The sequence below is a fragment of the Chiloscyllium punctatum genome, chromosome 6 (assembly GCF_047496795.1).
Source record: "Chiloscyllium punctatum isolate Juve2018m chromosome 6, sChiPun1.3, whole genome shotgun sequence".
Classification (NCBI taxonomy): domain Eukaryota; kingdom Metazoa; phylum Chordata; class Chondrichthyes; order Orectolobiformes; family Hemiscylliidae; genus Chiloscyllium; species Chiloscyllium punctatum.
The window spans coordinates 48899935-48912602 of record NC_092744.1 but is presented as its reverse complement, the minus strand read 5'-3'; the positions used below and the strand labels follow the sequence as shown (position 1 = coordinate 48912602).

General features: G+C 40.0%; 1 protein-coding gene across 8 annotated transcripts in view; it reads left to right on the top strand.

Annotated features, from left to right (window-relative positions):
- Window positions 1-12668, top strand: part of LOC140478939 (inactive N-acetylated-alpha-linked acidic dipeptidase-like protein 2) — a 950375-nt gene that overhangs the window by 614537 nt on the left and 323170 nt on the right. For all 8 annotated transcript variants that reach the window (XM_072572597.1, XM_072572592.1, XM_072572595.1 and 5 more), the window contains one exon: window positions 12292-12429. In XM_072572597.1, the coding sequence (XP_072428698.1) occupies window positions 12292-12429 (138 nt within the window). The remainder of the gene's footprint in view (window positions 1-12291; window positions 12430-12668) is intronic.

Here is a 12668-nt window from a genome sequence, read left to right as displayed (position 1 = left end):
AAGCCCACCATCTCCCACAGTTGCCTTGACTACACATCCTCACACCCTGCAGCCTGCAAGGATTCCATTCCACTCTTCCAGTTTCTCCTTCTCCATCACATCTAGTCTGATGATACCAGTTTCCACTGAGATCTCTCTGACATGACCTCCTTTATCCTCAACCAAAGACACCTCTTCCCCAAACCCTCACAGCCATACTTGTCAGGGCCCTCAACCATATCTGCCCCATCTCCTGTGCTTCTGCCCTCACCTCTAGCCAACATTAGGGTTTCCTGTGTCCTCTTTTTCAACATCACCAGTCTCCACATTCAAAGGATCATCCTCTACCATTTCTGTCACTTTCAGCAAGATACTATCATAAAGTCCACTCTTCTCCACTGTGAGCATTCTCCAGGACCCTTCCCCCTGCCACATCTCGTCCATCATTCCTAATGCTTCCTCATTCCCTTATGGCATCTTCCTATGCAGTTGCAGAAGGTGCAAATCTTGCCCATTCACCACCTCCCTCCTCACTGTCCAAGTCCACATACACTTTCTAGATTAAACAGCATTTTATTTGTAATTCTTTCAATCTAGTCTACTGCATTTGAATCCTTACAATGTGGTCTTCTTTACACTGACAAGACTATGTACAACCTGAGTAAGTGCTTTGTGAAACAGCTGTGCTCTGTACAAATGACCCTGACCTTTCAGTTACTTGCCCTATCTTGCCTTTGTGCTAACATTTCAATCCTGCCACAGTGTTCCAACAAGAGCTTAATGCAAGCTAAAGGAACAATGCCTCATTTTCTGCCTAGGTGCTTTGTAAGTGTCTCAAATTCAATATTGAGTTCCTCTGTCCACCAGTTTTCTGACATCCCTCATCCTCATCCTCATCCATCTGTATCTTTCTTAGGTCTTGTTGACTTTGCTGTCAGAACAGCAGACCCATTTTTTTTCCTTTTCACACCTATCATTTACCTTTATCTTACATCTCCAACTCTCCTTTACCACCTTTAGTACTCCCTTTGCTTTCTGCCCTGGGCACCTGTTTCCCTTGCTCCTCCTCGCTCCCTCTGTCAATAATATTAAAAACACCATTTTCCAGCCATTTTCAGCTCTGAAGAAGCTTTCTATTCGACTCAATGTTAACTCCTCTCTCTACAAATGCTGCCAGTTCTGCTGAATTTCTCTAGCACTTCATTTTTATTCCAGCTCAATAAACGTCACCTCACAAGACCTCCACTTTCTGTAGAACTCTGCACTAATTCTGTCCTGTTCACCTGTTGCCTTGATTCTTCCCAACTTCAATCGATCTTTTGGCCACCAATTTATCAACTACAAATTGCTGAAACATGTGCTCGAATCACTTTACAGACTTGCAGATATACCCTTCCCAACTTTTGTGACCTCCTCAAGTCCTACTCCCCTATCCATGCCTTTTGTTCTTTCCACTTTGGCTTAAAGTACATCCCTGTATCCTTAATCCTCCCTTACTTTTAGAGTCTTCTCCTATCTTATCCTCAAATTCTTAAATTCTATTCCTTAACCTTTCCATCCTGCTATATTTTTAACCACTCTTCAAATCCTCCTTATAAGCTAACTACTGTTCAATAACCAACTTACATCATCTTTCCAACCTGCAGCCACTACTATCAGAGACTGAACCCTCCACCCTGCCCCCAGTCAGCAGAAACTTTGAAATTGCATTTCTGTCATTGTTGTTACACATCACATCTATCTATGACTGATGACTGGGGACGAAAGATTATCAGGGTCTTGCAGGAATGTAAAGTTGAGGTTAAAATCAGAGCAGCCATGATCTTATTGAATAGTGGAGCAGGCTCGAAGGCCCAAGTGGCCAACTCTTGTTCTTTGTTCATATGTTCACATGAATCATAGGATCCGCTTTGTTACGTATCCCTACATCATGTACTGGTTGGGATGCAAAATTCAAATAGAATTCGTAATTTGATGATTATTATGTAAGAGTTTAAAAGGCTTTGAGCTTATGAAAAATGATAAAATTGGACCTAATGTTCACATATTTGAATAAATTATGTCTGCTAACACTATAGGTGTACAGCCATTGAATGTTCAACTCTATTCATCGATCAACATTAACAATTAAAAATACTCTTTTTTTTAAATATTACTATCTGCATAATTATCTCATGGTTCTTTTTGGGACAATTTTTATAAAGATCTGAGGCAGATTTTCTATATTTTTGTAATTTGATGTAACTAATTAACTCTCCTAGGATTACTGAATTGGTTATCAAGTACAAGACGTCTGGCATTTCAAATTAGCTCTCGAATGGGCTGCCACCATAATGGGTCATCTAAGGTAACTGGTTGTACAAGAAAGCTCTGCAGCCTCAATGCCTGTATATTTTAATTATCTGAGGTTGTGCATTTGTTACTTCTTCCAAATTCATTCATCATACTAGTAAAGTCTTCATGACTTGTTCTAAGTTTTGACTTTAATGAGGTGAAAATAACTGCAATATTGAAAAGATCTGAAATCTCCAAACCAGAAGCTAAATAATTTATATTCAGTGTATGGGATAGAATAATGATATCTAATTAGTCAAGTCTTTCTAAAAGAAAGTGTGTATTTTTTAAATCAAAGACCGTTTTTGATTGTAAATACAAACAAAGACTGAAAACATACATTTTTATTTTTATATATTTCAGTCACAAAATCTGATCATCTCTTCAATTATAATGTTACCATTATCTGTAGTAGTATGGTGCTAAACTACAGATTTTTCTTCAACTTGATTCAAATTGCTAAGATTATTTATCTTCAAATGGAAATCTATAAAATAGCTGATGCTCCTTCTCCCTACAATAACCAAAAAATAGAAAAATAATGCCCAGAGGGAGAAGTCCTATTTTTACCTGAAGCATGAGAAAAACAATACTCAATTTGGTCATTGTTAACATTGTATAATAGAAAGGTTGCTTACTTTAGACAGTGAATGTTTACCATCAGCTTGAGTGTGTAAATTAGTTTCCATGACAACCTTGGAGGACATTCGCCCATATTTTCAGTTGTAATGGGGGTGGCAATGGCTTAATTGTATTATCGCTAGACTATTAATCCTCGGCTAATGTTCTGGGGAACTGGGTTTGAGTCCCATCAGGACAGATGGTGGAATTTTAATTCACTAAGACAAATTCTTCAAGGAAAACTCTGCTGAACACCATGAAATCATTGTCTATTGTCAGAAAAACCCGTCTGGTTCACTGATGTTTCTTCAGACATCCTCACCTGGTCTGGCCAAAATGTGACTCCAGACCCATAGTAATATGGTTAATTCTCATGTACTCTCTGAAATGGCCTAGCAAGCCACTCAATTGTATCAATCTCAATGAAGCCTCAATGAAACCAGATGAACTTGGCACTGGAAAAGACAATGGCAGAAATAGCCCTGTCAACCCTGCAAAGCCCTCATTGTTCATATCTGGGATAGCTGTCTCACAGACCAGTCAAGCAACAGTCCAACATAGTCATACCCACAGAATTACACCTGACAGACAATCCCCAGATACCATCATCATGATCCCTGGACATGTCCTGTCCCAACAAGTAACACTAATGCAGCAGAGGTGGTGGCACAAGAGGATACAATTGGGAGGGAGGAGCCCTGGGCGACCTCAGCATTGACTCCAGACCCCGTGAAGTGTCATGCTTCAAATTAAACGTGAACAAGGAAACCTCCTACTTATTCCACGTGCTATGCTTCTGTGTACTGTACTCCCTCAGCTAGTGAGTTGGTACTTCTCCATGTTGAAAAACACTTGGAGGAAGCACTGAGGGTGCCAAGGGCACAAAATGTACTCTGGGTGGTGAATTTCAATGTCCATCACCGAGTGGCTCAGCAGCAGCACTGCTGATCAAGCTGGTTGGTGCGTAAGGGACATCACTGCTAGACTTGGTTTGCAGCATCTATAGCAACCTGCTAGCTGAAGATGAAACTATCCATTACAGTGTTGGTAAGAGTGACCATCACACAATCCTTGTGGTAACAAAGTCATGCCTCACATTGACAATACCTTCCGTCATGCGTTGTCTGGCTGTATCACTGTGAACAGATCCCGCAAATCAAAGCTGAGCATCCGTGAGGCACTTCATGCCATCAACAGCAGCAGAATCGTACTCCAGCACAATCTGTAATCTCATGGCCTGGCATATCACTCCACTCAACCAGTACCATCAAGCCAGGGAATCAACTTTGATTCAATTGAGATTGCAGGAAGGCCTGCCAGGAGTAGTACTAGGCACATACCTGGAAATGAGGTATCAATCTGGTGAACCTACCAAACAGGACTCTTTGCATGCCAAACAACATAAGCAGTAAGTGAAAGACAAAGCTAAATGATCCCAAAACTAACAGATCTAAGCTCTATTGTCCTGTCACAGCCAGTCGTGAATGATGGTGCATGATTATTGGAGGAGGTGGCTCCACGAATATCTCCATCCTCAATGATAGAGAAGCCCAACACATCAGTGCAAACGGTGAGGCTGAAGAATTTGCAACAATCTTCAGCCAGAGGTGCCAGGTGGATAATCCATCTTGGCCTCCTCCATCGTAATAGATACCAGTCTTCAGCCAATTCAATTCACTCCACATGACATCAAGAAATGGATGGAGGCACTGGATACGGCAAAGGCTCTGCGTCCTGACAACATTCATTTACCAGAGTGTAGGAAGTTGAGGGTTGACCCAGTAGAGGTTTATAAAAGTATGAGGGCATAAATAAGTTTAATAGCAAAGGTCTTTTCACTAGAATTGGGGAGTTCAAAACTAGATGGCATAATTTTAAGGTGAGAGGAAAAAGATTTAAAAGGGATATGAAGGGTATTTTTTCCATAAGAGGATGATTCATATGTGGAATGAACTACAAAAGAAAGTGGTATATGAGGTACCTTTAGATTATTTAAAAGACATTTGGGCATGTGCATGATCAAGAAAGGTTGAAAGGGATATGGGCCAAACGCAGGCAAATGGGACTAGTTCTGTTTGGGAAATTTAGCATCGATGGGTTGGATTGAATGGCCTATTTCCATGCGATATGACTCATGCTCCAGAATATACCACTCTGCATGTCACATCCTTCCAGTTACAACATTGGCATCTACTGACAATGTGGAAAGTTGCTCTGATCTGTCCTGTACACAAATCCAGCCTGGCCAATTACCACCTCATCGGTCTACTCTTAATCATCAGTAAAGTGATGGAAGGTATAATCAACAGTGCTATCAAGCAGCACCTACTCAGTAATAACCTGCTCAGTGATGCCCAGTTTAGGTTCCACCAGAGCCAGTTAGATCCTGACCTCATTATAGGCTTTGTTCAAACATGGACAAAAGAGCCAGACGTGAGGTGAGAGTGACAGCCCTTGATATCAAGGCTGCATTCAATCAAGTTAGCATCAAAGAGCTCCAGCAAAACTGGAATCAATGGGTAATCAGGAAGCAAACTCTTCCCTGGTTGGAATCATACCTGGCATATAGGAAGATGGTTGCAGTTGTTGAAGGACAGTCATCTCCGCTCCAGGTCATCCCTGTGGGAGTTCCTCATGGTAGTATCCTAAGCCCATCAGTGACCTGCCCTCCATCAAAAGGTCAGAAGTGGGAATGTTCACCAATGATTACACAATATTCAGTACCATCTGGGACTCCTCAGATACTGAAACGAGCCATGTTCAAATGCAACAATATCAATAACTTGGGCTGACAAGTGGCAGGTAACATTCTTACCAATTAAATACTAGTCAATGACCCTCTCTTATTAGAGACAATCTAACCCTTGACATTGCCATCACTGAAGTCCCCAATACCAACATCCTGGGGATTATGATTGACTAAAAAAATCAACTGGACTTGCCACAATGGCGACAAGCGCAGGTCGGAGGTTAGGAATATTGCTGAAGTAACTCATCCCCTGATTTCCCGGATCCTGATCACCATCTACCGGGCATAGGTCAGGAATGTGATGGAATACTTCCTTCTTATCTGGATGGATGCACCTGCAGCAATGCTCAAAAAGCTTGACACCATGCAGAACAAAGCTGCTTACTTGATTAGCATCACATCCACAAGCATCCACTCCCTCCACCACCAACGCTCAGTAGTAGCAGTGTGCATTATGTACAAAATGCATGCAGAGGTTCACCGAAGACCCTTCGACAACTACATCCATGTAGAAGGCCAGGGACAGCAGATATTTGGGAACAGGTACTTCAGTAGCACACCACCTTCAAATTCTCTGCCACTCACCATCCTGACTTGGAAACATATTGCTGTTTCTTCACTGTTGCTGGGTCAAAATCCTGGAATTCCCTCCCTAAGGACATTGTAGGTCAACCCACAGCACAAGGACTGGAGCAATTCAAGCAGGCAGCTCACTACCACCTTCTCAAGGACAACTAGGGATGGGCAATAAATGCTGGCCTAGCCAGTGGTGCTCACGTCCCATGAGGGAATAAGTAAAAGGAAAAAGATAGGGTGGCACGGTGGCTCAGTGGTTAGCACTGCTGCCTTACAGCACTAGAGACCTGGGTTCGATTCCAGCCTCGGTTGTCTGTATGGAGTTTGCACATTCTCCCCATGTCTGTGTGGGTTTCCTCACACAGTCCAAAGCTGTGCAGGTGAGGTGAATTGATTGTGCTAAATTGCCCATAGTGTTCAGAGATGTGTAGGTTAGGTGGATGAATCATAGGTAAATGTAGGGGTTTGGGTGGGATACTCTTGGGAGGGTGGGTGTGGATTTGTTGGGCCATAGGGCCTGTTCCCACACAGTGGGGATTCTAATTCTAATAATGAATTTGTTTGCATTTGCTATTTTCAGAACTGTAATACTGACAATAACTTCTGGCTTCAGAACATGTGCAATTAAAAATGAAAATCCAGAAATTCTTGTCAGTCATTTCCTGCTCATCCATATGGTGTGCTACTGAAGTCACTGAACTGTTGAGAAACTTGCCTTTTGACACTGTAAATTTGCACTCTAAACCCTTTTAAAAATGTGAAATTATCTTGTTAAGGTATAACTTTTAATAGTGTTCTATTTTCTAACCAAAAGTTTCATGTGTTATATAGTTCTTTCCTAATGTATACATTTCCCATCTTTAAGTATTTTGGAATAAACTTGTTTTGACATGGTGTGAACCTAGATCTCCTGGCTCAGAATTAGTGATGCTCCCATCACCCCAAACACCCTCATTCCTATTTTTAGTTTATTCTGTAAAATTTATAACAAGTGGAAAATAATTACTTTCTGCTTGCTGACTGTGAGAGCTGGCCTATATGATTGGCTGCTTAATTGCATCTCTGATGCTGGCCACTTGGAGATCCACTTGCTTGGTGCCAAATTCAGACTAAAGTTTGGAAAGATGCCACAGAAAGCATTAAATTTTTTAGGGCAAGTTTCATTAAGGACAGCAGTGTGTCCCTTCTCTTTGTCATTGTCTGCAAAATCCAGACTGGTGTGTCAATTACAACCAGTTCAAAGCAGACTGCATGACTTGGACTTCTGAAGACTGAACTCTATTGAGGCATATTGAATTGCGATACACAATGTCACTTTAAAATCTTTACGTGATACTTTCATCTTGGATTACAAAGGCCCTTCTGAAATGTCAAAAGGGAAACATTCAAATAATCTGAGAAAAAACACAATTTTCAGATTAAATATTTACAAAGTATTTTATAGATGTCGCCTTCCTTGCTTGGCGTACTGCCAGTTAGTACAGTTATTGTACTGCACTTATGAAGAATGGTTTGTTACTCCTCAAAGTGAAGACTTTTTAAAACACTTTTCATTTTTATTTATTCCCATACTAGTTTTACTTCAAAACTATTCCAGGTATTTTATTAAAATGCACATGCTACAAAAGCTGTGTGTATTTTTTATAAATTAATTACACGATCTGTTTTTGTTACAATAAAATTTGCATTTAGTCAAGACATTGCAAAAATTTGTTGTTTGCAAGATTTATATCAAATAACAGAAGGCTTATTTTATTTGGAAGAAGTGTCCTTAATGGTAATGACAAACAGTAGAGACATGGTGATTGTAGTTAGCCTATGATTGTTAATTATAAAACTGCTTAACAGGACTATTTCTTAAATGTGTTAGTGTCACATTTGAGAAGTGGAGAAAAATATGTACTGTTCAACAATGACATGTCAATGCAATTTCACTACATTTTCAATGTTTTTTTCCGTATTGTATCTTTTGTGAAATTAGTCAAGCTTTTTTTGGAACCAAATGTGTGTCTGCAATCATTTGTTATGTAAGATGCATGTATGTTTTAAGAGGAGTTTGTGGACTTTGAGTCAGCAGTAAATTGTCACTGAACAGCAAAAAAGAGAATTTTTTAAGGATACATACAGTTTTGTCAGAAAATTTGACATTTTAGTTAATTATATCAAAATGCTATTATTAATTCTCTCATGAAGATGTAGGCATCATTGCCCACCTCCCATTTGCTTTGGGAAGTTGGTAATGTGTTGCTTTCTTCTATCTGATGCAAGTACACACTGCCATTGCTGGGAGGAAGAGAGTTCCAGATTCGATCCAGCTATAATGAAGAAATCACAATATAATCAAAGTCAGGGGCTCTTGTAGTGCAGTACCTCTGAATTAGGGGACCAGGGTTCAAGTCCCATCTGCTCCAGAGATGTGTCATAATATCTGTGAACAGATTAATGAGATGTTAGATATATATGTGTGTTCTAGTTCAGGATAATGGAGGGGACAATGCAGGTGGTCCAGTTCCCACGCATCTGCTGCCCTTGTCTGTTTAGGTGATAAAGGTTCAAACTTTGGAAGGTCTTTTCAAAGAAGCCTGAATGAGTTACTGTATTTGCCATCTTGTACACCGTATATGCTGGTGCTACTGTGCATCGGGGGGGGGGAATAGGGAGTTAAAGTTGAAAGTGGTGGATGAGGTACCAATCAAGTGAGCTGTTTTGTCCCGGGTACAACTTCATGAGTGGTTTGGGAATTATACTCATCCACATGAGTGCAGTAGATTCCGTCACACTCCTGACTTGTAATGTTTGGGTAGCAAATACGATTAGGAAAGTCATGAGGTGAGATATTCACTGCAGAATTCCCAGCCTCTTATTTTCTCTTGTAGCCATTGTTTATGCAGCTGTTCCAGTTCAAAGTTTGATCAATGGTAACCCGAATATGAAAAGTTTTATCTTGGTTTCCAGTAATGTACCACATAAAGTAATACCAAAGTTTTTAAACTTAACATTAAAAATAAGTATTTTTAACATTCTTGCTATTCTTACTTTAACTGCAAGACAGCCACCAATAAGGAGAAAAGGCAGTAGTCTGAATTTCTGAGGTCATATTGATGATTTCCAGTCTACCTGAAAGGTATACATATCACTTGGTCTAGAATGAACTCGAATTTACTTCGATAATTTGAAATGCAACAGCCAAATGTTTAATGTGAATCTGCGTTGAATAATCAGCTGAAAGCTCCTTGGGAATTTGTAGTACTGCTACATCTTTAGAAATGGTTGCATGGAATCATGGTGGTTGTTAATCTTGAATGCTTACCTATGCTTCAGCTCTTGTACACGTGGGTTCTGACCACAGGGAGAGGGTTGTACATCATATTCCTTCACTGTCGCTGGGTCAAAATCATTTTATTTGAAAGCTTTTCTTGACATCTTTCTTTGAAAATTGCAAAGTGATGGCAAAAGCATTAGCACAGCTTTGTGCAGACTATTTTTAAGTTTTAGTGTGAACTTTTCGTTGAACAAATGGAAAGATGTTGGTACTTCTCCATTTCAGAAAGATGAGATGCAGCATTTGACTTCACCAGACTCTCAAAACAGAAGGTAGTAGATCAGCTTCATATTATATGTCAGGCTGAACTTTGTTTCAATTGTCTTCAATAGAATGGGCAAACTGGTTTTTGTGCCTCTGTTGAAGTAAAATTTTACCTGTCTAATAGCATTTCAAGCATCTCTTGCTCAGGTTCATAGATACAGAATGATTTTCCCTCTATTCTGCTCAGTACTAACCTTACCACAGCACCATCTGCTGTAACGTGTCATACTTTTTCTGTTTACTGCAACTGTTATTATATGAGTGATTAATATTGCTATTTAATGTCAGTTTTGTAATGATGTCCTGTGCCAACCAAGTTCTGGAACGCAACACCAGACTTGTGGAAGAATTTTACAGCCAGCTGACAGATGAGATCAGTTTCAGATTTGGACAAAGATCTTGAAATGGAAGATTGCTTTATCCAGTTAACTTCAGCTCCTCCTCACTGCCTCTCTCCCATCCATTCAAGATTGTGCATATTTAATTTAATGTTAAATAATTTTGCTCAACAATGACAAGACTATCAAGATGAAAGGATGGAATACTTTGTTTATGTGTTCCCTGCTCAAAGAATTGTTGCATCCACCTGCTTTGCTTCAGCTATATGGGTTTTCCAATAAGAATGTCTCTTCCTGCTTTACAAGGTGAAGGAAGATGTACAGAAAGCTAGATGGGGTGCCTTCTTAAAGACTTCATGGAAACCATCTCTTCCACACTTGTACATTTCAATTTTTATCCAGGGTCCAAGAAAAATTTGCTTTAACCTTTCTGCTGTTAGCAGCTCAGAAGGCTACAATTTCCTGCTGAGACTACAGATGGAAACATAATGATGAGGCAGGGGTCTCACCAGCTGGCTGACTCTAAGACAAGGCCCATCAAATCTAATGCCAGCCAGGTATTTATGAGGCCACAGGCAGGCCTTTACCGGGAATTAAGACCCAGGTTTGGAAGACCTGCCCAGCAAGGTCTGATCAATCTGGTGCCATGCTGCTGCAGGAAGAACAATTGGGTTCACATAGAACCAAGACATAAAGTGTGATTATTTTGTTTCGGTGGGGGTGGATTCTGGGATTGAAGGTCAGAGGGTGAGGTTGTCAGGATAGTTAGAAGCAATGGTGACTGGGGAGAGTGGACTCATTGGACAACATTTCTTCATGTCCAGTCCCTCAGTTGGACACAAAGTGGCTTTGGTTGAGGTACCACGTGCACATGTTAATCTACTGGGCATGCCTCATGACAACATGCCCACTTGCAGCTGAGTCAAACCCAGTGGTGCTGAGCTGAGGCCATTTAGTGCTCCACAATTAGCTGTGGGTTGGAAATGGTGACCACCTTCCTGTCTGAACTTAATTCCATGGAGGCAGGATATCCCCAGCCGCGTCATTAAGTGAGTTGCCACTTCCTGAAGCATAGTATTCTGCGGTATGGGTGCAGAAATAATTGAATATTCAAACTAAAGACAATCAAATTTTAAGAGGGAAAGGAAAAAAATGAACAAGGAACAGTTAGGAAATCTGAATTGGGAATATTCAATCCTAAATATGATGGATGTTAAAATATGGAAAGCACCAAAATGAAATTAAATAATATGTTTGTTAAATTTTGTTATGTCAAAATACTTCAAAATATTTAATGCAATCAAATCTTTTGAAAGCGTAATCACTGCTGTTATGTAGTTAAGGGAAGACCATAAACATAGAAACTTCAGTGAAGCAGGACTAGGCCATTTGGTCCTGAGTTTGATCCCTTCAATGGGATCATGACTGAGCTTCAAGCTCAATGCCGTTTTCCTACATTATCTCCATATGGTTTCATATCTTTAATCCTAGAAACATATCAATGACTGAACAATTAGCAACTGCTCAGGTGGAGAATTCAAAAGATTCACCTTCCTCTTTAGTGAAGAAATTCTTCCTCATCTCAGTCCTGAAACTCTTTAAAAGACCAATTAATTAGTTGCAGTACTTTGCTCTATCCCGTCGTCCTGCAGAGTTTTATCTTTTAAGTACTTATCCAATTCCTTTGTGCATCCCAGGTCATCATAACTCACTGCACATTTCAGCTTGCTTCTGCTTGCTTGCCAATTATCTCAAATCTGTGTCATGTAGTTATCCGGCCTTCTGTCATCAGGAAATTGTTTCTTGTTATTTACTCCATCACCTGAATGAACTCTCCCACGGAGGTCTTAACAATGTTACAAAACCCCGTTTTTTGTGTTATAATGAGACACCAGCCTGTTGTAGGGAGCCCAGTCATTGTTTTTGCTTAGCCCAACAACAAGTCACAGCCAGCTTCAAACCAGGTTGAGGTGAGGGGCAGCTGTTAGTCTTTAATAAAGGAATAATTAAGACTTCGATAGCATCAATTCTACTGACAGGTAGGCTGGTTAGTAGCCCAAATCTCCTCCATGTTATTTTAATTGATATTTTATGATTTTTTTAAAAAGGTGGAATCTTCAGGGAACACCGAACAAATATTACATCTTTGCTCGTTCAACCAATTGCTGCATCTCTGGCTAAAGAACTTCTTTCATCAACTGAGAAAGCAAATGGAGAATGCTTTCAGCTCACCAACTCAAGTGCAGGTAATAAATGCTGTTTAACATCACATTCAACTAATCTTTTTTTGTTTTTGATGCGTGTTTATTTATTCATTTTTTAAAAATCTCCTTCCGTGAAGCTAAACTATGATAAAAATTGTGCCATGATTTATGCCTATTTTAGATAAGTAAAGTCTTACAGCTGTGTTCTCATACATACAGTAATAATCAGCTGGTGCAGATTTTCTGCTTTGATTTACATCACACAGCAGCCTTGTGCTGCA